This window comes from Octodon degus, unplaced genomic scaffold (assembly GCF_000260255.1).
Source record: "Octodon degus isolate 3935 unplaced genomic scaffold, OctDeg1.0 scaffold00254, whole genome shotgun sequence".
Taxonomy (NCBI): Eukaryota; Metazoa; Chordata; class Mammalia; order Rodentia; family Octodontidae; genus Octodon; species Octodon degus.
The window spans coordinates 789,312-817,232 of record NW_004524830.1 but is presented as its reverse complement, the minus strand read 5'-3'; the positions used below and the strand labels follow the sequence as shown (position 1 = coordinate 817,232).

The 27,921-nt window shown below is 47.2% G+C and overlaps 1 protein-coding gene across 1 annotated transcript in view; it reads right to left on the bottom strand.

The window, feature by feature from the left end:
* Positions 1-25,701, bottom strand: part of Ruvbl1 (RuvB like AAA ATPase 1) — a 36,750-nt gene extending 11,049 nt beyond the window's left edge. The window contains exons 1-8 of the mRNA XM_004646098.2: positions 25,399-25,701; positions 20,956-21,042; positions 16,380-16,512; positions 8,876-9,027; positions 4,356-4,445; positions 3,458-3,607; positions 1,557-1,620; positions 94-292 (exon numbers count right to left, since the gene is read on the bottom strand). Coding sequence (XP_004646155.1) covers positions 94-292; positions 1,557-1,620; positions 3,458-3,607; positions 4,356-4,445; positions 8,876-9,027; positions 16,380-16,512; positions 20,956-21,042; positions 25,399-25,539 — 1,016 coding nt within the window. The 5' untranslated portion in view covers positions 25,540-25,701. The remainder of the gene's footprint in view (positions 1-93; positions 293-1,556; positions 1,621-3,457; positions 3,608-4,355; positions 4,446-8,875; positions 9,028-16,379; positions 16,513-20,955; positions 21,043-25,398) is intronic.
* Between the last annotated feature and the right edge of the window lie 2,220 nt (positions 25,702-27,921).

Here is a 27,921-nt window from a genome sequence, read left to right as displayed (position 1 = left end):
TCGAAAGCCACCCCATCCAAACTTGCGACATAGGGGGCTAAAGAAAGGGCCCAAGGAACCCAGGAGCCAGGGCAGGAAGAAGTAGCCACCCACCTGATGACACAGTTACCACGGTTGGATGCAAAGATGACAATGGGAGCAATGGATGACTCCAGAGCTCGGTGCAGGTAGGTGAAGCACTCAATGTCCAGCATGTGGACCTCATCAACAAACAGCACGCCAGGGACTAGCTCAGCAATGCCCTGGTCGATGTACTTGTTCACCACCTTGTTGATTTCGCCTCGAAGTTTGTCTGTGAGATGATAAGGTAGGCAAGGTCAGCCCTAGTAGGAAAAAGTGTTTTTCCCCCTCCCATCCCCTGTCCAAGCCAAACCCTGCAGCTTGGGTTCCCACTAACTAGGTGGCCCTGGGCAGGGTCTGTCCCCACTCCAGGCTTTAAGTGTCACCATCTGAAAATAAAAAAATACCCTACCTAATGGTCACAGCGTTGGCAGCCTTCCCTGAAAACAAGTTTGCTTAAGTCTGCAATAGGCTTAGACAAAATGGTTCTGTACAGGACAGCCTTCCAGCCATTCCACTGCCCAGCCTCGAAGCACCTGGCTTGTCACACTCCTTACTGTGCTGTATTATCTCCCAGCACCCATCTTGCTCCTCCAGATCCTGCCACCAAGGTGGGGGCCCCCAAGAAGTGAGTTTTCATATGCAAATTTCCCTGTTCCTCCTGTCAGTGATGAGTGGGTGCCTTAGCCCTGTGTAACAAAGCCCAGGTTAATTAACTTTCAATCAAGTGTAGACAGAATCCTCTGGGGAAGAGGCCTGGAGGGCCAAAGGCTCTAAAGAAAAGAGGACTGAGGCTCTCAAAAGTTACATAACCCATTTCAGGTCACAGTCCTCATTTTCTAAACCAACTCCTGTGCTATTCACAAAGACACAACAGGAAGACCCGATGCAGCAGCTTCCGCCAGGCCTGGGCAGGGAGTGTCACAGGACACACACTCCCCTACGCAGAAGACAGCCACAAAAGGTCCTTGCCTATTTGCCAGCTACAGTCCCAAGGTAACAGCTGCTTTAATGTTCAGCCAACATTTTTTTTTTTTTTTTTTTGCGGAACTGGGATTGAACTCAGGCCCTTGTGTTTGCCAGGCAAGTGGTTATTCTACTGAGCCATCTCCCCAGCCCTACAGCCAACATTTTAAGGTGACAAAGCTTCAGGTGGTAATGAAACAGAAGAGGATTTAAGGCTGGGAAGAGAACAGGGTTAGGAAGGCCCAACCTAGAGCAGGCCTTTACTTTGGAGCCAGGAAGAGCCCAGAAGCTGGCAGGTGGCAGAGCGGGCAGGAAGGGGAAAACCACATGTCGGGATCTCAAAGGGACTAGAAAATAGGATGGCAGAGGGGCTAGAAAACACCACAGCTGATGGCTCGAACTCTGGGAAGAAGGTGCTTCGAGGGGCATGGGCTATGTCAGGGTACCACAGCATCCAGGAACCTGGTCTGCCCATCACCACCTGCCCAGCCAGCCCTGCTTCAAGTTCACAGCCACACCATCTGCCCCACCTGTGATTTCTGTCTTCTTTGGCTTCATCAGCTGTCCCATCATAGACAGGATGTCCTGGCCACCCTGCAGAAAGAAGACAGGAGTCAACTTCACTCCCTCAAGTCCCTAATGTCGATGCCACACAGATCCTGCAGTGTAGACACCAACATGCCTCCCCTGAGAGACTTGAGGAACCTCTAGATTCAGGGAAATGTTTAGCAATGCCAAGACTATAATACGAATGTATCACATGGGAAGCAGAAGCCAGCTCTCTCCTAATCCTTCTACTTCATTAGCTACACAGGTCTCCGAACACTTCCCTGGACCCCCACGAGCTTTGTTATCATTTAGGGACTTTGCATATTCCAATCCAGCTGCAGCAATGCCACCCCCTTTCCTGGGAAACCCTAGTCCTTGCTAATAGTCAGGCCCAATGCCCTCTGCATCCATATCCCCACCCAATGTCCCCACTCCTTTGGGGACTAATGAACTGTCAAGAGTCAGTGTGAAGCCCCATTGCAATTCTGTCCCCACACTTCCTCTCCTAAGCTTAGCCTTGGGTCCCTGCTGGATGGCTGCCCTCAGGACCATCTCATTATCCACCTTTGTCCTGCCAGCTCCTACAGTAGGGATCATCTGGGAGTCACAGGCCCCGGGAAGCAGAGGTGGCTCACTAAACGCTCAACAGCTAAGGAAGCAAATGTTTTTTGGATCTTCACACCTGACCCCCAAAACAGCTCTGTCCTCTGGGAAGCAGCGCAAGATCACCGAGCCTCAAATCCCAGAAAGCCCAGAGACAAAGTGAGAATCAGCCATATGGTTAGTAACAGGGTTCCTGGCTTCCCCATCCTAGCTCCAAAGCCTCTAGGCTCAGCTGGGAGATCCCAAGCATCAGATTTCTTTTTTTTTTTTTTTTTTTTGGCAGCTCTGGGGATTGAACTCAGGCCCTTGTGCTTGCCAGGCAAGCACTTATTCTACTGAGCCATCTCCCTGGCCTCTTTAATTTTTTTAATTTTGCCAAGCATCAGATTTCAAATCACAGCATCAACCCCTCCCTGAAAGGGAAGGGATGGCCTCCTAGGGTAAAAGGGAAATCAAAGTGAAAGGCCACTAGCAGGGAGCAGTTACACTCTGCGGCTTTTAATCACGTATTTCCCAGAACTATCCCAGGCAACACATACTTTCCTACATTTTATTGGCAAAGTGTAAATGTTCACCTCCCTTCCCCCTCATTTATGTATTTGATATAGGTCTCATTATGCAGCTCTGACTAATAGTGATCCTCCTATTTTCAGCATCCCTGGTGCTGGGATTACAGGCATGTACCACCACGTCCGAACTCAGTCACAGGCTCAGCACAGCTGGGGGCAGGGTCAGTGCAGCATGCGGAACCGGGGATCAAACCCTGGTCCTGCACTTGCCAAAGCAGGTGCTTAGTCCACTGAGCTATCTCACTGGCCCTAAGTATTCACCTCTTGTCTAGAGGTACATACAACAGTGCTAGCTCAAAACCAAAAATGTAGGGATTTTGCTCAGTAGAGTCAGATGCAACTGTTAGGCTTTCTGAAATCCTGTAAATCCAAGAACACTCCTACTTTCTGCCAGGAACACTCAGAGCTGCCAGCCCCAAGCCCACTGTTGGAGAGAAGCCACAAGGCCGCTGGCTGGTGAGCTGGGGCCAGAGGCTTGGCTGGGACAGAATAATGTACATGAAATCATCTGACTCGTGCATTTGAATTGGAACAAAGGAGCCCTGCGTGACTCGTGGTGATGTTAATTGCTGAACATCACAGACAGAAAAGGCTTGCTTGCCACCAAAGTGGCATCAAGACCCTGACAGTTCATTCCTAGAACTTCATGGCCCACACACAAAAGCCCCAAGTGCCAGTCAACCAGGCAGGGATCAAATGAGCATGCATACCTGGGGCCGTGCATTGGCCACGTCCAAGTCGTGCAAGGTCACATCCTGGATGATTTCCTTCTTCTTGTGCACATCCCCTTTTGGCAAGGGCACATATTCTTCAGCCTCAAGGTCAAATTCTGTGGCGTAGGTGTCACACCTGCCTTGCCTCTGCAGAAAGGAACACAAGCACCCGTGCGCTTCCACTGTCCCCAGATGGCATAGCGCTAAGTGAGATAAAGGTCTCGGTTCCCAGCAGCCTCCTTAACAAACTCCAAATATGCCCCCTTGCCTCTGCTGCCAGGAGCCAGTTATCTGCTCATCAGCGGGCTCCTAAACCCCAGTTGAGAAACACCTGATACCTTCTCCAAGAACCTCTCCCCTCTTTCTTTTAACCGTATGCAATTCTCGATAAAGGGCAAATCCAGATTAACTGGAGACAGAGGGAGCTGCTCAGACTGCTTTGTAGGTGGATGATTTAGCGTATGATATGAAGTATTATGCTCATCCATTAAACAGTGAGCGAACTGTAAGGACGCAGGGGATCAGATAGAGAGAGGTGTCAGCTAGCGTAGCGTTCCTCCCCACATGCATAGATCTCGGGGAAGGGAACACCACAGCGATAAAAGGGAGATTAAATGCACTGCACGTTTCAATTTGAAAATGACTAAAGTTGTTTTGGTTTCTCACCATGTACTCCCCCTCTAAGCAGGCTTTCGGGGTTTTCTAACAGACTGTTCATCGTGAGAAGGTTAACGGATGAAGACAAAGGGAAGCAAAGTTTATTCTGCAGAGGGGACAGCTGCTGAGCCTCACTCCACCCAGCACCAATGCACATCCGTATGCCCGCTCCCAGCCCAAAGACCCCTGGGCTCCTGCTGCAGACACGGCAGCTGGGTGCTGGCCAGAACAGCCTTACCTTCACAGCACCACTGTTGGCTTCAATGTATATTACATCTCCAGCCTCCACTCGCTCTTTCTGCAAACTTTCAAAGATGCTGGGGTCCAGCTGAAACAGAACGAGGAGGGCTCAGGGAGCTGTGGTGTACACTCCATTTCCTTCTGGCCCCTTCTGGGGAGCTTTCCGTGACAGCCTGGCAGCCGGTACCTGTGTGGAGCGCATGTCTCCGCATCAGGAAGGCCTGAGGAGAAGGGGAGCTGAGCAGATGGACAGGTAGGAGAGGCCCAGGAATACTGCTTTCCTCCTCCCACTACCTGAGACGCCGTAAACCAGCAGAAGGGTTTTCTGAATTTACTGTGCTATAGTGATGGGGATCGAACCCAGGGCCTCCACACTAACTTCCTAGCCCTCTTTTCTTTTTACAACATGTTGCCACTCAACTGCTAAGTTGCCCAGGCTGAGCTTGAACTTATAAACCTCCTGCCTCAGCTTCTCAAAGAATTACAATTACAGGTGTGTGCCACCACACCAAACTAACAAAGGGTTTATTTATTTATTTAATTTTTGTGGCCGGCTCAGCCTATCCTAGGTGCAGCATGTGGTATGGGGATCAAACTTCAGTCCCTGCACTTGCCTAAACTTGCCTAAGCAGGCATTTTAGACTGCTGAGCTATCTCACTGGCCCTAACAAAGGGTTTTAAGGGCCGGGGAGATGGCTCAGTAGGATAAGCGTTTGGCTGGCAAGCGCAAGGATCTGAGTTCAACCCCCAGTTCCGCAAAAAAAAAAAAAAAGGGGGGGTTTAAAAGAAGGCTCTGGTTACCTTTAGAGGGGTCCCTGCTGTACCTGCTGGCAAGCCCTGTCACTGCTCCCCCACAACCCCAATGTAGCACCTGCTGGCAGTGCCATGGTCTCCAGGCAACAGCTGCAGGCTTGTGTTGCTCAATGGGCTCTGTGCCCCTGGCTCCCCATCCACACAGCATTACCAAGTGTAATCCCAGGTGGGCATGGTCCAAGGGCAGTGTGCCCCGGAACCTCTGCATCCTCAGCAGAGGTTGCTGTTTTCCCAGTCACCCAGAGTCATGGCCCCGGGGCAGTGTCCTTGCTAAGAACCCTGCATTTAACGCAAGTCTCTCCATATTAAACTTCAAGGAGAGCTGTATTATATAATAGGGCTGTGGTAGGAAGCACTTGGACTCTGCCCCAAACAAAATTAATGAGTAAAACCCAGGGCTGGCGAAGGAAGCCAGACACAGAACAACCACACACACGGTATGACTTACTGAATGTCCCCCAGAAAGGCTGGTCTATAGAAAAGAAAGTACATCAGTGGTTGCCCAGGGCTAGGGCTGGGATGGGCAATGTCTATTACTGGAAGCAGGTCTCTTCCAAGGGTGGAGAAAATATTCTAAAATTAGACTGTGGCAATGGGTGCATGACTGTGCAAGTAATTTAACATTCCCTAAACTGCACACTTAACTGGGCAAGTTGTACTTAAAATTGTGTCTCAACAGAGCGTTTCCAAAGCCACCACCCCAGCAGTAGACTCCAGCTCCCACCTCTGGCTGGCTGCGCAGCTGCGGAAACAAAGCCCAGGTCCCCAAAACAGGCATGGGGAGGGTAGGTGAGGCACTAATACTGGTCTCCTTGCTGAGCTGCAGAACGTACTCACAAACTCAAATACCCACTGAGCATTTTGGGATCTTTCTCTCCTGATACCTTGTACATATGCTAAAAGCACCCAGAAGTGTTCATTCTATAAGGAAAATTCATTTTCTCCCTTATATTATTTTCTTAAACTACACAAAGCAGCTAAAATTTAAACTATGCCTTAAAAAAAAAAATGTATTTAGTATAAGGTCTACAGGGTCTCACTACACAGATTGGACTCGTAGTGATCCTTCTGTTTTCAGCCTCCCAAGCGCTGTGATATAGGCACACACCACCACACCTAGTCTCAGTCGCTATCTCAGCGCACCCAAGGGACGGGGCCAGCACTGCATGCTGGGATTGGAGCCTTACATTAGACAGCACCGATGAGTATACTTTTTTTTTTTTTGCCACACGCCTTTGTTTTTGAGATAGGGTCTCACTAGGTTTTAGGCCAGCCTTGCACTCATCACTAAATAGTCCACACTGGCCTTAAACTCATGGCAATACTGCCTCAACCTCCCAAGTGCTGGGATTATAGGCATGTGCCACCAGTCCAGGTGCTTCAAACACTTCTTTTTTTTTTTAAATTTTATTATTATTATTGTGTCTGTGTGTGGCCAGCTCAGCCTACCTGGGGGCAGGGCTGGCTGGCATGTGGTGCTGGGGGATTGAACCAAGGTCCCTGTGCTTTACCACGCTTGTTCCAAGTAGGTGTTTTAGACCACTAAGCCATCTCACCAGCCCGCTTCAAACACTTCTGTATTGGTTATTTTCCCAAATGAACTGACTCAAGGGGCAAAGGCTGAAAGATGGTATGTGCTATGAAGGGAATGGAATGACAAGGGGGACATGTAAAAGAGGTGTGCAAAACAGGCTCCTGAGAGACCCCACAGGAGAAGAAAAACGGCCCTCTGAGCAAGTGACATTTTTATGATCTCCATAAAGCAGTGACCAAGAAACAACCTTACAGAATTGGAGAACTATAAAATCACAGTGCAGAGTAAAGATGGAGAAATTATGTGGTCAATCTACTGCAGTTTATAGATGAGAAAACTGAGTCCCAGAAAGTACAGATGGCTTCCAGAGGTCACACGGCAACTAACAGACAGATAGCCCTGCCCCAAACCACCTATGCCACTGCAGGGTGACCTTTACCTCTGGAGTCCTGGTCCCTCACTTGTGGACAAGGGAATGGGATGCACACGTCTACACACACAGCTACAAATGACAACACATGCAATCTTCACTGAAGCTTAGCACAGGCCTGGCACATAGAATAAATGAGACATAAACTGATAATGTCAAGTATTAATTATCATCATCGCCATCGTCACCATCAGTCTGCAGTCTCCATCATCCTGTTCCTCTCACCAAAAGCTCTCATAATGACATTAAAGCTTACACTCCAAGTTATAAATTCCGCCCTGGTAATGGTGAGGTAAGTAGTCATCACTCTCAGTCATCAAAGGAAGTACACCACTTAGGGATGAAGTTGCTTGCCTAACGCCACATGGCTAGAGTAGCACAGCCAGGATCCCCACAAGACTGCAGCTGAAGGTCAGGCTGTTCTCCTGCACACTTGCTGTCAAAATCCTGAAGTTTGATGGGACAGGTGTCTAAGTAAGGTCCCCAACAGCTTTGCAGTGTCATCTCGCCACACAGCACTAACTCAGGCTTCTATGCTGGTACATAAGCAATTGCAGTCAGAATCTATAGTGAGGGAGCTGTCTGTGTGTGTGTCCCACCATCATCACCTCGCTGCTACTTTCTGGGCAGTGAGCATAGCACTAAGGCCCCGGCTCAGAGGAAGGCCTGGGCTTCCAGCCGTGGTGATGAGCCAGGGTACAGGCTGGCAGAGGCAATTTGGTGGCTTAACTGCCAGGTAATGTTTTAACATACACATGTGAATGAATAACAAAGTGAGTACAAAAGGTAAGCCAGGAGACCGAAGCAGGGGGAATCACAAGTTTAAGGCTAGTCTTGGCAACTTAATGAGACATCATCTCAAAAATTAACAAAGTAAGAGCTATCTTCAGGGCTGAGGATTTAGCTCAGTGACACAGGACCTGCCTGGCAAGCTTGAAGTACTGAGTTCAATTCTTGGTAACTCTCCCTGCAAAGAAAAGAGCTATCTTCATGGGGTTGGGAAGATAGCTCAGAGGCATCAGCACTTACCTGGCAAAGCACAAAGACCTGAGTTCAATTCCCGGCCCCGTGTGCCATGCCAGCCCTGGAACCCTAGGGGTGCCCAGTCAGGCCCGGAACCCCAGGCATGCTGGCCTGGGGAAACCAGGTATGGTGATACATTCCTGTAATCCCAGCACTCAGGAGGCTGAGACAGGAGGATCGCTGGAGTTTGAGACCAACCTGGGGGCTACACAAGTGAGCACAAGACCAGCCCAAAGTACATAGCAAGACCCTATCTCTAAAAAGACCCCCAAACACAAGAGCTAGGAAGATAGCTCAGCAATCTAAGCACCTCCCTGGCAAGCACAAGGACCTAGGTTCAATCCTAAGTCCTGTATTCTGTGCTGGCCCCACTGTGCCGGCCACCAAAAGCAGGCATGGTGATGCACACCTGTAATTCCAGCACTGAGGCTGAGACAGGAGGATCACTACAAGTCTGAGCTACATAGCAAGACCCTGTACTAAATAAATAAAAGATTTTTTAAAAAGAGCTATCTTCATTAAGTACCCCTGTGTCCGAGGCCTATACTGGGTACTGCTTCATACACATACAACCTTCCCACTGTCCTGTTAGCTACAGTGCTCAGGCAAGGCACCCAGGGCATAGACAGATCATACCACCCATTGAAAGGCACACTGCCCACTGAAAAGCATACCATACTGAGAGGTTCCAGAGGACGGAGCCCAGGACAGCACTCACCTTCAGTTGCTTGGTGCCTTTGGCTGTCTTGAGTCCTATGATCACATGGCTGATGGTCTTGCCATACCCTCCCATTGGGTTCTCAGTCTCACACGGTGTAAGCTCCGTCACTTCGCCTTCATAAACCTCCTTGGTTTCTTTTATCCGAAGTCCTGGAAGGCAGACAGGGGCCGCAGTAAGCAACAGAGCCCTGGCCACACAACCCATCAATAGCTCTTTTACAACCTTAGCCCAAAACTTCCATGTCACAAGAAGGCAAACAGACCTTAAGAACAGTGTACAAAAAAAAAAAAAAAAAAAAGAAAAAAAAACAAAAAAAAACTGAATACAAGAAAAAATATAAATAAATATAAATGGGTAAAAAAAAAAAAAAAAAAAAAAACAATGCACAGAAGGTGCAATCCAACAGTGAGTGCTTTCCTTGCATGTGCAAGGCCTGGCTTTGGTCCCTGGCACATCAAAAATAAACAGCTACAACTTCAAGGGTATCACGGTAGGTAGAAAAGCAATAAACACATAAATGCAAACTGAAGCTGCTGCTATTCAGAAATGCAGAAAAGCAATTTCATTTCAGCTTTTGAAAGAACTTTCTAGGTTCAAAGCCAATAAAACTATGATTCTAAAACTGTCCCAGACCTCAGAGGGTAAGATGCAACACCCAGTCTAACCACAGCAGGCGAGGCCACTGGTCAGTGATATCATAGGGGCCACCGTCCTCCCTGAGTTTGACTCAGGGGACTCACCACCTCAGCACCAGTAGAGCAGGAAGACAAGAGTGAGCACAACCCATGCCTAGAAGTGACTCCACAGTGGCCAGCATGGGCTCTGGCTGAGCACACTGCATCCCCAGACAAAGGCACTGGGCCTCAGTCACTATCTACACTGTGGTTCTGCAGTTCCCCAAGGCAGAACAATAGCACTTGTCACCGTAGTTAAGTTTGTGCATCAAAATATGGTAACTGAAGGAAATGTCTCTCCTCACTCTGAATATCACCCACATTAGCTGTTTAATATGTGTCTGTTGGTTATCTAAGAACTGTGGTCTCTACTCTTTGTACAATGTATTTGCTGCCCAAATCCCTGGGCAGTGTAAAATGCATCCCCTCTGGAGCTCCCTTACCTGTCCACTGGGCATCCTCCATGTTGCCCTCCAGGAACCCTACATGCCCACAGCACAGGGACACAGTAATGCCATGACATGTGACCTTGACCATCTGCATCAGAGCTTAGGGCCTAGCAGCATGTGGCAGGCACACATGAAGTCACAGGGTGGGAGCACTGTCACTTGGCACCCTAACACCCAGGAATACACCTGTAGATACCTCCTCATGGCCCACACAGCTCCAGGGCTCAAGAGAATTGGCCAAGAAACACAGAAACCCCAGTCTCAGTACTCAGTGAAAATCAGACCCCACTGGAATAAACCCCTTCATCTCTCCATTAGACCCTAAAGCCAGAAAACAAGGAATAGGAGCTTCCTAACACAGCAGCTCTACTGGTCACTGAAGGTGCTCAACAGGAAGACAAAAGCACGTCGCCAAATGCTGCTTCTGTGAATACATGCATCACACCCACCTTACACACACATGTACATACCCTCTCCAAAACCCCTAAGTCCAGGTCAAGGACAGAAATGGCTTCCTCTGAGGCTATACCAAGCCAAAAGTGAGTTAACAGCTATTCAATCTATCTCAAAGGATCTAAACACTCACTGGCATACCACACCATGCCATGCCACTGTGCATAGCATTTCAAGGGTTGAACTGACAGAGGTATACTGGAGGGTCCCTAAACTTGCAGGCAAGCTGGCAGATGACATCCAGAGATAGCATGTGAAACTTCTGACAATATACTCTTCACCTATCCCGAGTCCCCAAAGCAGTGAGGACTGTACATGGGGCCAGCAGGCTAACCCTGTAACACTGAGGGCACAGCTCCACCTCAGCGGCAAAGTCTGATCCTTTCCTGCTCCTTGACAGACCTGGCTTCTGGCTGTGGAACCAGGGCAACCCCCCTGGCCCAACCCCAAGTCCACGGCTCTAGGAGTTGGCTGTTCCACAGTCTTGCTCTCCTTTGCCCCTACTGATTGGCACAGGGCCACTCAGCTCTACACTCCCTTCCCTGCCCACAGATGTCTGTCTCCATCTCATTTATACTGTGTTCCAATGGGAAAAAGATTGAAGGCACATGTCAACCAATCTACTATGTATACGACTGCCTATGTCTTGATTCAAATGCATCTCTAAAACCACTATGCCACTCAAGACAATGGAAAGCCAGGTGTGGCAGTATATCATGTCAGTCCAGTGCTCAGCAGGCTGAGGCAGAAGGATCACAAGTCTGAGTTCCATCTGGGTAGTGTATCAAAAGTCTGCCTCAAATTTTTTAAAATGTAAAAAGGGTTGGAGATGTAGGTCAGTAAGGAGGAACCAGCTTCAATCTCCAGCACTAAAATAATAAATAAAGACTACCCCTCATTTGGGACAGCAGATGGTAACCAGAGCGCAAAGGTGCTCAGGGGTACAGATAATACTCTCTCGAGTGGGTGCTGGTTCTCAGTGTCCTCACTTTATGGGAACCCACCAGGCTACCCATCATGCTCTGGGCACCATATGTCTGTACTAGGTTACCAAGTAGAGAAACAAGTAACATTGTGGGACCTGGCAAAGGAGGGACACAGGTGGCTTTGGTTAAGGACACTGTTCTAGGCCTCCACTGGTCTCTGGCTATAGTGTTCAACCTCCAGACCCACCTAAGAGGCCACTACCAGTCCGTGCCCCATGAGTCTCCAGGCTTAGGTTACCACCATTCTTGGCTCACAGTTCCCCAGCAGATCCTGAAGTCTATCTGGAATGAGAAGTCCCTATCTAAAGAATAATGAAGAATTCTGTTCTACACATGTGAGGAGACAAAAGCTACTCCTGACATGGTTCTGGTGTCCCGCCACTAAGCTGCCTCTTCCTGATAGGGAAACATCCCACAGGGTGCCAGGCACTCCCGGGCACTCCCCACTCACCTGCAAGTTATCTTATCGTGCAGTGGGCGCCTCTGTCCCCCAGAAACCTGATCAGGACAGAGACGCTCAGATAGTCAAGGGGAGGAAAAGTTTCCTCCATCTGATAGCTACAAATGGAGGTTTTGGAATAGTCCCAAAAGACAGGACAGGTTTCATTTCTGCTTTACCAAGTCCTTAGTTCTGAGAAGCAAGACAAACATATTTCCAACATGAATCTTTCCAAGTAGGAGATTGTGACCAACTTGGAAAATTACTTTTAAAAGGAGGGCTTAAAAAACAAAGCAAAATCAAACCTTTTACAGCCCAGAGAGATAAATTCTTCCAGTGGAATGCTCATTCATATCTGACATGAACTGCCTCAGGCCAGGAAGAAAGGCATTCTCATCTCTCACTAGCCCCATATTTGTTTAGAAGTTGCTCCGCGCTGACAAGTGGCTGGGACTCGCTGGAGGACAATGGAACTGGCTGTTAGCTAGGAAAGGGGCCGAGCTGGTGCCATCTCCGGCAACGACAACACAAATGACACAGGTTTCATCCGCTGGCTCGGGTTTCTAAATCCCTGACAGGGACCTTCATCATGTCAAGGAAACAGCACAGACTTCTGGCTTTTCATTTCTGGTGGGCTCACTGTTTCCTCCCACCCCTGCCAACCTCGAAGGAATTCAAAGGCAAGAGGTGGAAGGCGGTCAGCAGCTGCCCTTTCATACTGTGGTGGGATCAAGGAATTTCTCTTCACTTTGCTGCCATCAAAAGAATTGCACCATCCCTTTCCCTCCAAAATAGCAAATGGCAGCCCAGATGCCATGGTCATTTACATCAGAAAGCATTTAAGCTACCTTTAAGCAATCCAGTTTTGTTAGATTTTATCACTGTCTAAAAATTGGTTTCTAAACAATTTTTAAAAAGTATCCAGACTGCAGTGAGTGAGCGAACAAGAGAGGAGGAGGGCGCTCTGGGCGAAGGCTCTGCAGCTGCCACTATCCTCCGCTTCTCTGCTGCACCAACCTCAGTGTCCTGCCCAGTCCCACTTCTTTGCAGCATATACATTGGTGTGTCCATTTAAAAATATGCAGACAGCCAAGTCAGTCATAACAGCTCATTTAATATCATTTAATGACAAGATTGATAAAAAATCCTGGCACACAATTACATCAGAAAGCCAGCTGGGAATGTGGCACACCTGTGGGTCCAGACTGCAACACCACTTCCTCAAGAAAAGCACTCAGTAAGATTTGAAACTTTTGTCTCTTTTTTTTTTTTTTTCTTTTGAGGCAGATTCTCACTGTGTAGCCCAGGCTGGCCTTCAACTTGCAAACCCTCTCCCTCAGCCTCCCAAGTACTGATTTTAAACCTCAGCGGGTCTCAATTGCCTCTACTGCTGCTCCAGGTAAGTGTAAGAATCCAAGGAATAGAATATAAAGAATAATGTGGGCTGAAGCCAACAGACACAATGTTTTATTAAAGAAGCCAAACACAAACACACACACACACACAGTGTGATTCCATTTAGTGGTACTGGGGATTGAACTCAAGACCTTGTGCTCGCCAGGCAAGCACTTATTCTACTGAGCTATCTCCCCGCCCATGTGATTCCATTTAAAACAAGTGTAAAAGGTCCGCACCTGGGTATACAAGGTTATGACCAGGCTGTTGGCTGTGCTCTAGGCTTTGAGCGTCATGGTAACTGAGTCAATATTTAGCTAATGTTTTATGTGCTTTTTAGGTATTTGCTATGCTTGAGCTTCTCAGGTAGGAGAAACAAAATCCGTATTTCCTGATAAAAGGTATTTCTAGTAAGAAATATCTAGCAAAAAGAGAGAAAGAAAAAACTGCAAAAAGAGAGAAAGAAAAAATTGAAGAACACTAAACTACCATCTTAACAAAAGACTATCATGCAACAGTTAGGGAACTGATTATTTTAATTAGTAGATCTGTGTACAGGGCATCTTGTCAAACAGGGGTCAGACTCCATGGGCATCAGGCCTCTCCAGCTGATTTTCCACCTCACCTCACCAATTTCTCATCTCAGCAGAAAGAAAAGAAAATAAGCACTTCCCTGGCAAGCACAAGGGCCTGAGTTCAATCCCCGATTCGGCCAAAAAAAAAAAAAAGAAGAAAACGAAAAGAAAGACAGACAGACAGACAGACAGATCTGGCAGTTTTAAAGAAAGTCCACATCCAAAATGGCACTACTCTTACTAATATAGACAAACCGGCTGTAGTGGTGTACTCCTATAATCCCAGAACTCAGGAGGCTGAGGCAAGAGAATCAATGTGAGTTTGAGACCAGCCTGGGCTACAAAATGGTATTTAAAAATATCCAGATAGCCAAGTCAGTCCTCCTCAAGGCCAGTCTAAACTGCATAGTAGGACCCTGTCTCAAAAAATAAAAGAAACAAAGAACAACCTAGTATGGTCAGTTTGTTGTCTCTGGTCACAGCAGCAGTCTCACACACATGTGGCCTGGGATCCAACCCCTGCACCATAAAACAGTGAACAAGAAATGGAAACACAGCATCCAATGCTCATGGGAATCTGGTGGAGAGATAAAGGGTGACTGGAGCACTGGGCTGGTAGAGAGGGAGAGAGGGTACCTGCTGGGCCACACCTGTGGGGCCCTGGAGCACGCCCTCCAGAGGACAGAGGTGGGACATGTGACACTGCCCAGTACACACAGACTGACAGCTCATTCCCAATTTACAAGATACACACAGGCTCAGAAGGCATGTTTGTCACTGCACACAATCTTCTGCATAGGCTTTTCTGCTTCAGTCTGCCTGCTTCTCTATGCAGGAAAACCTGTATACTTTATTAAAAAGCCAAACACAAACACACAAAGTGTGACTCCATTTAGAACAAGTGTAAAAGGTACACACCTGGGTGTACAAAGTTACATCCATGTAGCACCAGGAACTAGAGTTACAGAAAAACAAACCCAGCCCCCTGCACCTCAGCAGCCACTACTCCTTCCCATGTTTTCCCATCTCCCAAAGCAGCCCAGCCTAGGGTCTCCCTGGCTCTTCTCACTTCCATCCCCACACCTAACCTTTCATGTAAATCCTGGCAGCTCTAAGTCTTATCTCTCTTAGAGATCCAGAAGCACCTCTACTGTCACCACCCCAGACCACACTGCTGCCAACACCTGTTCACGCTGTCCTCAGTCTACCCTCACTCTCCTGCCTGGCTCCAGCACAGGACATCTTGTCAAACAGAGGCCAGTCCCCATGGGCACCAGGCCTCTCCAGCTGATTTTCCAAAGCCTAAGCAAGACTATACTCTTTCCTTTTCGTCATTTCCACAGCATTTCTTAGGACGTGTCCATCTTCTGAATGCCAGCCTTGGTAAGGGACTGTAATGGTGCAGGTGTTTGCAACTATGAGCCCACAGTACACCCTACAGACCCATGCACACATGACCGGAGACAGGCATGATGTTTCCTGGCTGCCTTGTTTTGAAAAGCAAAAACTGAAGAACACAAAACACTAAATTTCCATCTTAACAAAAGGACTATCACACAACAGTTAAGGAACTAATTATTTTTATTAGCAGAGCTGAGGGAAGTTAAGATTTGCTCAGCATTAGACCAGCAGCGGGGAGTGGCTGCAAGAATGATAATTCTCTCCTCACTGCAAATCTTCAATATTTGGAGCGGAGGAACCAGACAGGAATGCTATTTACCACCCAGGTCACTAACAAGTTCTTTAACTTTCTGAGGCTCATTTACTTTCTTTCTTCCATATTTTCTCTTTTTCCTTCTCACCAGCATGGAGGATCAAACCCAGGGTACTCTACCAGAGCAATACCCCTAGTGCTTTTATTTTGAGGCAAAGCTTCACTAAGCTGTCCAGCCTGACCTAAAAATGATAATCCTCTTGCCTAAGTCTCTGGAGTAGCTGAGACATACCAGCCTCCATTTCTCCACAAGCAAATGCAGACCTATATCCTCTGTTAAGGGAGCAAAAGCCTGGCACCACACTGGAAGCCCCAGGCCCAGGGAGGCACACCATAGGCACAAGGCTCTGGCCCTTTGAAGAGGACACCTCACCTGGCTTGCTACAGAACACCACAGCATTCTGGCAGCCTGGTACATGACAGTGCTGGCTACAGTCACATCCTTCTCAGTGGCAGTCCCACCCTTCTCAAAGCAGAGGAGAGCTGCCAGAGAAATCAGACTTGTTCTTAAAAGACCACTTTACAGCCACATGGGGGAAAGACTTGCTGGGCAGAAACACAAGGCCTGTATATGCTAAGTACATGCTTTAGCCCTCAGCCACACCCCAAGCCAAACCAACGTCTAACCACATCAAGAAGCCCAGCCCCATAACTGGGGTACACATTCATTCCAATGCCACAGCACCTCAATTCAAAAAGCTGTGGTTTGGTTGTCCTGTTTGCTAAGTCAATGGCAATGGTGCAGGGCAACAATACATCTTCAAGGGTGTTTCCCCAGGACACAGCAGGAACCTTCTCCACACCTACAGTACCCACCGATGGCTCTGCGGAAGTTCTCCATTAGCACCTCGGTCTTCTTGATCTCCGTCGAGTAAACCTCGCTGCCCACCATTGGGCAGAAAGGGACCTTACTCCCCAGCTCCTGAGCAATGGCCAGAGCTAGAGCAGTCTGCAAAAGACAAAAAGGACACCCATCTGCTTCAGTCCTCAAGACAAGGTGATTTGGAAACACATACAAAGTTTTTAACCGGGAATGACCAAGTAGCTAACCCCTAAGTCAAATTAACACCAGCTGGCATATTTTTCATAGTCAGGGATGACATTTGTAGACAGTCATTGTATATCATAAATGGCAACACTGATCATTCCCATACTTACATGCTTCCCTCAGGAAGCTCTACTGAGCACAGGCCAACCCTAAGCACCTGCTACCCTCTACACTCTCACAGCCCAGGAAGTAGCTGTTGCTCCACTCCCATGTGGGAGAAGGAAGCCAAGAACACAGTGAAGACACCATGACAAGAAAAGGCAGAGAGAGAGATGAAAACACAGGAGGCAGGACCCAGGGGCCATGCTCCCACCATCCTTAGTATGCTCTTCCAAAACTGCTTCCTTACAGAGCAGGTTTGACAGCATACATCTATGATCCAGCACTCAGGAGGCTGAGGCAAGACTGGGCAGTGTTCGAGGCCAGCCTAGACTTCATAGCGAGACCCTATCTCAAAAACATCTGCTCCCTCAACCCTCAACAGGGTCTGATCTACCACCTGCCTGCTCAGGGTACCCCCTAACCAAAGTCTCTGAGATTATGCTGTTTTACAGTGCTGCCAATCTACAGCCTGCTGGAAATCAGTACTGAAGGAATATGCTGCTTCCTGTTACTTTTATGGTATGTGGTTCAGAAACAGCAGAGAAAGACATGTTAGAGGACTCCTGGAGATATGGGTTGGTTTTAACAAGTTACACTTGAGCCTGTGCTACAGTAAACTACAAATTGGTGTTTGGGAATGTAACTGTGGCTGGTAGATGCTGAATGGAACCAGATGTAATGGACATGTGGTCAAATACCAAGAATGAAAGGCAAAGGCTCTCAGGTTGGTACAGGACTGAGTATGCCATGGCCCCTTGATGCCACTTCCACCTGTCCTCAATGTGAGGAAGGGAAGCTCACAGGTCCTTGGCTAAGGAGGGCCAGCTTGCCACTCAGGAACAAGGTGAACTTGAAGACAGAGTTTACAAACTGAGTTGGGGAGCTGGATGTGGAGGCACACATCTGTAACCTCAGTATTCCAGAGGCTGAGGCAGGACGAACACTGTGAGGTTAAGGCCAGCCCAGGCCACAAGTAAGGCCCTGTCTAAAACAAAAACAAAACCAACAACAAAAACACTAAATATTAAAAACTAAAAAGAAATAAAAACTGAAACAAGAAAGCTTCCTCTTAGATTTTCTTTTTGGTGCCCCTCTGGTGATAGTTTTGACAGATAGTAGAGGCTGGTGAAGCTCAGCATCCAGCAGGGAAAGAAGCAGAAATTGGTTTGGTCCTGACTGCCACTATCTTTGCTGGAAGTATGGGCATCCGGCAAACCCCAGCTTCTCCCCTGTCCAGTGTAGTGTGAATGGGCAGGCCAGCCTCCAGGAGCACACAAGCTGCCTGTAGGCTAGTCCTGCGTGGCTCCATAGTCTACACGTGCTCTGACACTTGGTCTGCAGCCACTCTTTGAACACTGGGAATCAAGACATAAGCACGTAGCCATCAGCCTCCCTGGAGAAGCCCAGCCATAGTGGGCACTGGCTTCCGGGCAGCAGCTGCTGCTGTAGCAGAATTCACACCAGCACCTCAGGCCCACAGCAGCACAAAATGCTACCCCATTTGGTATCTAGGGTTTGCATTCAGAGAGAAAAAAAAAGGAACAGTAGGACTGGACAGGCACAAGAACAGCTTGAACAACAGGACACCCACCAGGCTGTGGGCTGCCCAGGCCCCTTCCTTCCTTGTCCCTCCACCTTCTCATCCTGGGTTCTACAGTCCCCAAACCCCATTCACAGCTCCCATGCTCAATGACAATGTCATGTCAAGTTCAGTAGTATCCCTGCGTCCTTCTACCTAACAAAGATGATGAGCAAATTTCCATTAATATATGACAACTACCTGGCTAAGAAATGCTTCATGCCTATATGGTCTCCTATGGTATGGAACACTTTCACTATACCTATTCCTTTTACTTAATACCATATAGCTCTCACTCAGCTTCCAACCAGCCCATGAACTTGATAATCTGTTTTGTATTTTACAGATTAAGAAACTGCAGCTGGGCATGGTGGTGTATACTTGTGATCCCAGTACTCAAGAAGCTGAGGCAGGAGGATAACCTAGAGTTTGAGGCAAGCCTGACCTACAGAGTTCAAGGCTAGTCTGCCCTACAAGCAAGACCCTGTCTCAAAGAAATAAAAAAAACTGAAACGCACAAGGTACCTACTCACCCAATGTCAAAAAGCTAGTAAATGGCAGAGCCAGTGTACAAACTCTCATCTCCAAAGTCATGATTTCTTTGTGCCTCCCCACCCCAGGTGAGGGCCAAGTGGCACATAAAAGAGAGCCTGTTAAACAAAAGAAGGCCAAGGACATTTACTTTCAATCTCATCAGAACAGATTCCTTTCGAAAACCCAAATCATAGTATTCCATTATGAACAGTGTGAGATTATCAGGAGTGAGCCATTGATAAGAATCATGTATTTGCAGGCTGAACATGGTGGCACAGGCCTGTGATTCCAGCACTTGGGAGGCAAGGCAAGAGGATCTTGAGTTCAAGGCCAGCCTGGTCTGCATAGTGAGACCCTGTCTCAAAAAACCAAAATAAAATGAAAAGCTAGGAAATATGAGAGGCTGAAGGACAAAGAAGCCTAAAGGAGAAGCTCTAGCCTGAGGCTTTTTGGCTTTGGCCTGGATGCCAATTAGGTCCAGGCAGTTCACCACCAGAGGCACGACAACAGCAGCCTCCAACACTAGATGCCACTGCACCTGCTTTAGTCAGGACAAAGGAAAACCCTGCCCAGACAGGGCACCAATACCTAGCACATCTCTAAAACATCCACAAGGAAAAGTTAAAATCCGTCCAAAAAATTATTTTCAGTTATTATTATTATTTTAGACAGGCTCTTGCTATGTAGTTCAGGCTGGCCTCAAATGCAGTGATCCTCCTGCCTCAGCTTGCCCACCATTGAGATTACAGGTCTATGCCGCACACGCAGTAAAATCCTTAAAATTAGGCTTAAAAGCAATGATGGAAGCCAAAAGATACCAAATAATATTGAAAGAGTATTGAAGAAAAGATCTATCAACTGAATTAGAAACCCAGAACAACTACCTTTCAAGACAAGGATGACATAATAAATATAAAAAACTTGAGACTTTCCCATCAGCAATATTCAGAAAGGATCTCCAGGGAACACACTTCAGGAAGAGGAAACCTGGAAGGAGGCTGAGGGGAGGCACAGCAACGCCAAGGTGGGTGTTGGGGCTCGCGATGGTCAGCACTATACCAACATAGGCCTTCATCCCCTAGTGCAAGACACCCATGCAGGTCACACCATCAATTTAGCAATTACTGTTTCAAATTTAACACCATCTCACACCTGACTGGAATTGTGTTCCTGTTTTTGGTTTCACAAGCAAGTCAAAACCTGAGCTAGAATGTAACACCCCCATCCTTTCTTTTATTTTTCAAACAGGATTTTGCTATGTACGTCAGGCTGGCCTCAAACTCAATAGCGATCTCCTGCCTCAGCCTCTCAAGTGGTGGGATGACCGGTGTTGTGTGCCCAGTTCTAAAGCCCATTTCTTCACAGCCCAAACTGATACTCCTATACCTAGGAGCGCTTTGAAGGAACAAGCAAGGCTCAGACTGGGAGCTCTGATGTGTTTCTCATATCTGGCCATTCCTATCCCAGAACCCAGTGCACCACAGTGTGATCCTGCCTAGGTCTCTTCTTCCTTCAAGGTTAAAGTCTCTCCAGCTCTGAGGGCAATCATCCATTCCCCAATTCTCTAGTTTCGCCAGCCTCTGCAATCTCTCAGCTCAGACCCCAGCTGCATTCCTATAGGTCAGCAAGCCCACAAGTGCTACACTCAATGGAGTTATTTTGTGTGGTCATGATTTCCTGTTTTTCTTCCCTAAAAAGACAACAAACCCCTTAAAAATAAAAACCATGTCACCAAGTCTTTCCTTTTCTTTCTCATCTCTTATATGGCTAAAATAGCAATGGGTAAAGCTAGCACTTTATTTGCCCAAATGAGATGTCACTCTGGAGATCTTCTGAAGACCTAGAACAACAGGAACACATTTCCAAAGCAAAGGAGACTTGAAGGAGCCAAAGGACAAATCCCAGAGACAATGAGAGCCCTCTGAGGACCTGATTCTCTGCTGGAGGAAGGCCAGGGTAATTTTAATTCTACAAGTATGGATTTCAGACACCCAGTTGTATTACCACACATTAGTTTTTAAAACACACGTATAACTAATTCAGCTTAACAACACTAGTTAAGACATGAATCCAATTTGGCTTAGACATCGAGATCATTCTCCTGGGGAACTGAAGAAATGAGAGAGTACCTTGCCAGTTCCGGGAGGTCCTGCCAACAGGACGGCTCTTCCAGCCATTTTCTTGCTTTTGATTAATTCTACTATGACACCGCATGCCTGCACACAATAGAAAGAAATAATCAGTTGGTATTAAAATGCTTCACGGGGGAGATTCAGCCCCCGGTCTACACACTGGCAGAGCATCAGTGAGGTTTATGTTCCATCCCAGCACTGCAACAAAACAGAACAACCCACACAGTAACAACAAAAAGGCTGGATGTGGTGCTACAGATCTATAATCCCAGCCCTCAGGAGCTGGAGCCAGGAGGATCATAAGTGCCAGGCCAGCCTGGGCTACATAGCAAGACCCTGTCTCAAAACAAAAACAGCAAGAGTTTGGCATGTCCAAGAGACAAAGAGGCTGCAGTAACCAAAGTGAAAAGAGAATGGAAAGATAAGTCTGAAAAGGTAGGCAGGGGCAGAGTAAGGCTGCAGAATGGAAAGCCACTGAAAAGGTCAGACTGTACCACGCTCTGACTTCCACTTGAAAGATAATCCTGGGTCTCAGGCTGTGATCAGTATTACACAGGCCCCAGGTTCCATCCCCAGCATTACAAAAAATAAATTTTAAAAAGATAAACAAGGGCCAGCCAAATAGCTCAGTGGATTAAAGCACCTGCAAGCAGGCACAGGGGCTGGGGGTTCAATCCCCAGGCCTGCCTTGCTGGCCCTGCCCCTAGGGTGCAATGAGACAGTGATTGAGACTGGGCATGGTGGCACATGCCCGTAATCCCAGCTCTTGGGAGGCTGTGAACAGTCGGATCACTATGACTCTGGTCTAGCAGTGAGACCCTGAATACCCTGTAGACCCTTGCCTAAAATACAAAAAAAAAAAAAAAATCATCCTGGCTCTTTAGAAAACAGATCACCAAGTTAGGTGTGGCAGCACATGCCTATAATCCCAGAAGGCTGAAGCAGGAGGATCAACATGAGTTGGAAGCCAACTTGGGCTCCAATGTTCAAGCCCAGCCTGAACTCTGTAGTGAGACCCTGGTTTTTTTTTTTTTGTTTTTTTTTTTTTAAAAAAAGGAAGAGGTGGGGGATCCACAAGTCTCCTGAAATCAGAAACAAAACTGTGTATGTATTCATATATACATTTCTACAGGGAAAAGACCCAGAGCTTTCATCAGATTCCTAAGGCTTAAGAACCAATGGTAGGACCTGGGATATAGCTCAGTGACACAAGCGCCTGCCTGGCCAATGCAATACCTTGAGTTCAATTCCTGGTACTAGGTGGAAAAAAAAAAAAAAAAAAGAACCAATGATAGCCTGGCATAGTGACACACACCTATAATCACAGCACTCTGGGAGGCTAAGGCAGGAGGACTATGAGGTTAAGCCTAGCCTGGGCAACTTGGTGAGACCTTGTCTCAAAAACAAAGATCTGGCAATATAGCTCAATCCAAAAGTCCTACATTTAAAAATACACAATATTGCCAAAGAGGAGGAGGAGGAAGAGAAGGAAGAGGAGGAAAAGGAGAAAAAGTAAGAGGGGAGGAGAAAGAAGGGAGGGGTTAAGAGGGAAAGGAAGAGAGAAAAACCTGAGACTACACTTGGCCATTAGTGAAACCTGTAAACCAGGTTTCACTATAAGGTTAAATCCATGCCACCAGCAGAATCACCAAGCACCAAACTGAATCCTCAGGCTTCAATTTCTTGGTCATCTGCTATATATTTGTAATCTATTCTCATTATTAAGCCAGTTACAGTACATATGCATAAATACACACACCTCAGATCCACAAATTAGTCACCAGTCTTCATATATCATAGAACAGTAGACCATAAGAGCCACAGATGTAGCCCAGCAGCATAAACGCCTGCCAGGCGAGCACAAGGTCCCTAGTTCAATCCCCGGTATTGCAAAAAAATAATAATAATAACGGGCCACAAAGAAGACTGAGACAATCGTATTTACTGAGCACTTCTAGCCCATGACTACCTAACTCAAGATTTGTTAGACTGTTAATAACTGAATGTGTGACAATGTGAAAGGTATTTTTCTGTATGGGAATCCAGGCCACAGAGCTATCACCATAATGAACAGAAGATCCTGTGAAGGTGTTGCATCTTCTCCATCCTGTCCCCACCTTGTTTCCACAAAGGGCCCACTAAAACCATATGCTCACGCAATGAGTTGGTGTTTTGTTCCATTTCTGCTTCATCTAGCAAAGACAGAGCCCTGAAAAGCACCTCTGAGACTTTTCCAGATAAAAAAATACCCTCTGCAGTCTCTCCAGTGATCCTCTGTGTTGGAGCTATCTACTCCAAAAAGGGAAAAGCCTTTCTCAAATGTGGATATGTACTTGGATTTGCCAACTGAGCACTCTTCCATTCATTCTTCAGTTCACACTAACTTCTCTCCAGTGATATGTTATAAATTGTGACAGAACTAGCAGGGCCTGTAAGACCACCAACTCTTAACACCCTTATTTTTCAGATAAGGGTAGTGAGTAGCACAGAGGCTGCTCATGTGAACTGTCATACAAGAACCTTTTAGAACCTTTTAGCAGAGGTGGGTCAGAGGCATGCAGAACCAAAGAGAATGAAGTCCTGAAGACTAGAGTCTAAACATTGGCTCTCCCACTTACCAGATGAAACGACCTCAGACCAAGTTACCTAACCTCTGTAAATTATAACTACTTGTCTGGATACAGGAGTGCATAGTAGTGACATACATACCAAAGGATTTAGGACTAATGTATGCTGATGTAAAATGTGAACGTGAAGTAGAGAAGGATAGATGAAGTTATGATAAAGCCACACAGTAAAAAATATTCACTCTAAAATTCAGATCTATGCATATTTATTATAAAAGTGCCAGACATATGGGAGGCTAGGAAGAGAATCACTTCAACACCAGCCTGGGCTACATAGTGAGTTCAAAGCCAGTCTAAATTATACTGAGATTCTAACTCAAAAATCCAAATTTAAAAAAAGAGCACTTCAATTTTGTAGATGCCTGAAAAGTTATACAAAAGTAGAGGAGGGGCAATTAGATGAGATATGAAAAACAAGACAATGGAAATAGTCAGCCAGGTGTGATGGCACACACCTCTAATCCCTACACTTGGTAGGCTGAGACAGGAGAATCACTGTGAGTTAAATGTGCACCTGGGCTACACAGTGAGGTCAAGGGGCCAAGGAGATGGAACAGTAGAATAAGCACTTGCCTGGCAAGCTCAAGGGCCTGAGTTCAATCCCCAGTTCCACCAGAAAAAAAAAAAAAAGAAAGAAAGAAAGAAAAAAAAAAGAGTTTGTCATAGTGAGTTCAAGACCAATATGAACTACACAGCAAGACCTTGTCAGGCCGGAGAAACAGCTGAGCAGCATAAGTACCTGTCTGGCATACACAAGGTCCTGGTCCCAAGTTTGATCCCCAGTACCACCAGAAAAAAAAAAAAAAGAAAGAAAGAAAAAAAAAAAGAGTTTGTCATAGTGAGTTCAAGACCAATATGAACTACACAGCAAGACCTTGTCAGGCCGGAGAAACAGCTGAGCAGCATAAGTACCTGTCTGGCATACACAAGGTCCTGGTCCCAAGTTTGATCCCCAGTACCACCAAAAAAAAAAAAAAAACAAAACAAAAAAAGACCTTGTCTCAACATCCCCCACTCCACTAAAAGAGGCTTCTCTTTTTGTCCTTTCTGTTAGCAAGAGACTCATAAGCAATGGACTTAAAACTCGTATTAAATGCAGGGCCCTGTAGCTAGTAGGCCTCTCCAGGGGCCAAGGACCATGGCTGAGACCAAAGTGTGGCAAGCTCCTTTGGCTGTATATCATCTAGAGCAGATGTGGGGGTCGGAAATGTATGTGAGTGCAAATCGCAGCTTTATCAACATGCACCGAGTGGCAAGTGATGGGGGAGTAATCTCTTTCACCCTCAATTTTTTCACCTGCAAAAAAAGTAATAAAGTGGGTGAGGGACTTGGCCACACTACAGAGGCAGACTTCACTATAGATTGTGCCCCTCCCTAACTCCTACTTCTCTCTCCGCTCCCAGGCCCTGAAAACCAAAGTCAACGTCTGCAGCTTAGTCAGTTCTCTACTCAATAACCCCACATCCTGCCACTGCATTCATAATGAAGTCCAACTCCTTCACCATGGCGACAAGGGCCTATAGGAAACGACCTACTCCGAGATAAAACAATCGTTTGCAGGTATGGCAGTGCTTACTGGCTATCTTTCACCACGCTGGAATATAGGATCTGGAGAACGGGAATACCCTGTACCTTTCACCCCGGAGGCTCCATCAGTGAGGACTCTCGCGGAGCGGTCCCCAGTGGTCCCAGCCCTCGAGGGCAGCCCGACTCGCCCTGCCGCCGTCTGCATAGCCCCGAGAACTCAGAGGCGGAGACCCCAGCACGCAACCCGCCCGCGCGCGCTGCCAACCCCTTCGGGTCGCGGCCACACCTCTCTCGCGTTCTCCTGGCCCACGAGCCCCGAGGCCGCCTGCTTAGCCAGGCCGCTTTCGTCCAGCCCCAGCCCCTTCACATGGCTGTGGGAGGCGATCCGCTGCGTCTTCGTGGTGCTCTTCACTTCCTCTATCTTCATTTTACAGACACAGGGAGCCCAACCCCGCGTAGAAAACCGGGAGCCAGTACCGCGCGCAGAGCACCAGGGTTACCACGCGGCCGTTACTAGGGCGTTACACAAAGTCCCGCCTCTGTTGGCCCTCCATTGGCGGAATAGGGAATACCTCTCTCTCCATTGGCTTGCGGCTGCACCCATCATAGCTGAGGCAGGGTCCCGCCCACTCACTTCCGTCTGTGTCTGGGGTTGGCTGTCCCACAGCAGGCGCTTCCTGCGGGGAAAGAGCTCAGAAGGACCGCAGAATTAAATGTGGCCTGAGGCCCCGACCTGAGGCGACGGTGCGGGTTCTTAAAGGTGCCAGCCTTTCTGTTACTTAACACGTGTAGACGTCAATACAACTTAACTGCCTCCGTTTTGAAGATGGAGGTACTGAGGCTCAGAGCTTGAGCTTTGACTTTAGTTGTTGGTTTTTTTGTCTGTTTGAAATAAGCTCTCATTATGTAGTCCAGGCTGGACTTCATTCTGGGGAGATCCTCCAGCCCCAGCCTTGCAAGTATTGGAATTACAGGCGTTTATCACCACCTCAGCTCATTGATTTATTTCTGATTTACTCTTAGACTAGAAGAAATCCTTTGCCCAACTCTTGGTCAAAGTGAGGTATTCTGTGGAATTATCTATGTATTATCCATTAGAGAGTAAAAAAAAAAAAAAAAAATTCAGTTATTGTAAGCCCCAAGCTTTGTCTTTTTTGGTACAAAGAGAAGGATCTTCCCAGCCAGAAAATGGAAGGAGAGTGAGGATTGTAGAGCCTAAGGACATCCCTGAACCACTTGGTCCAGAGCTTTCAGAATCCCAGTTGTAGATTCCTTTTGTTGCTGGTGTCGGAGGAGCAGGGGAGCTGAGCAGGTAGGAATGCGGCTCCAGGACCTTCCCACCAGAGCCTTCATTTTTGCTGGTAAGGAATAATTAGATCATAAATCTGGCCTAGAATTCTCATTTTACCAAGGTCATAAATCATACAAACATGTGACACAAAGCACTGTGCTAAAATGCTGTGCTGGGTCGCAGAGAGGAGAGTCAGTGTCCAGGACATATGGCAATAAAAGGCAGGGGAGACCTACAGGAAAGGACAGAGGAGACTTCCACCCTCTAGTGTGCAGCCCACTCCAGCTGCCTTTGCCCTGATTTTGTTTATGGAGCTGTTCTCTTCCCCCGCCCCACCTTGGTTGTGGTTCTTTTCAAAGGAGCTCTGGTTCTTACGTTGAATGTTGCTTCCTAGCTCCAGTTCAGATCCCTCAGTCTGCTAGCACAGATCCTTCATCCTGCTGGCGCAGACTTTCTAGCTTCCACCCTGACCTTTGAGCCTTCCCAGTGCAGATCTGTGAAGTGAGCCTGCATGAGACATTATCATGGGCTCTAGGCCTCCATTTGGATTTGTGGAACACATTGTTATGAGCGCTAGGTCTTCATCTGGAGTCATACAGGAAATTAGGATCCAGGCCCTCAGCTGGAGTCTTTAGTATTTAGTATGTGGACAGATTTCCTGCACTCTTTGTGTATGATTCTTTTGGTGATTCATTATAAAATAATCTTATAAAATGTGTCCTGTATTGTATTGTTCCCCCTTACAAAACCCCAAACTACAACACTCTAAAGGTAAGAATGGCCAAGTATATACTTATCCCAGCACTAGGAAGGCCAAGGCAGGAGAATCACCACAAGTTTGAGACTAGCCTGGTGTCTTAGTTACTCTTCCCTAGTTGCTGGGACAAATACTCAACACTCAAAATGAAAGAAGGAAAGGTTTATTTAGCTCACAGTTACTGGAGGTTTTAGTCCGTATTCAGCTAGGTCCAGGGCAGAGCAGCACATAGCAGAAAGCAACTTTTCATGGCTGTGGGAAAGAGCAAGAACACAAAAGGAGTGGAAGCAGCTCAAACATCTAGCTTCTCTTTCCACCTAACATTGTAATGCAAATTATCTGCCCCAGGGCAGGTAAACATTCACACCCAAAGCCATCAATCACAAACTCCAGAAGCTGCCCCAAGACTGCATGAGGCTTTGGGGGACACCTATATACAAATCATAACATCTGGGATATTAACATCTGGGCTGGCTTCCCACCCACAGAGGACCCATATCCCATCTGTGTGGTTCTGTCAATCCCACCTCACGCACACACACTTTCTATTGCAGAGGCAAGCAGAAACACCGAAATGATACCCATGACTTGGAGGCCGATTTATTTATGGTAATGGGCACTGATCTCTAGTGGGCTAGGGCTTATATGAGATAAGAAAGCAGGAAGTATACAGGCCAAATGACATGTCAATTGGAGATTGCTTTATACAATGTATATCATAGTGATGAGCCATTTCTAAGGGACAGGAGCAACTGGATCTG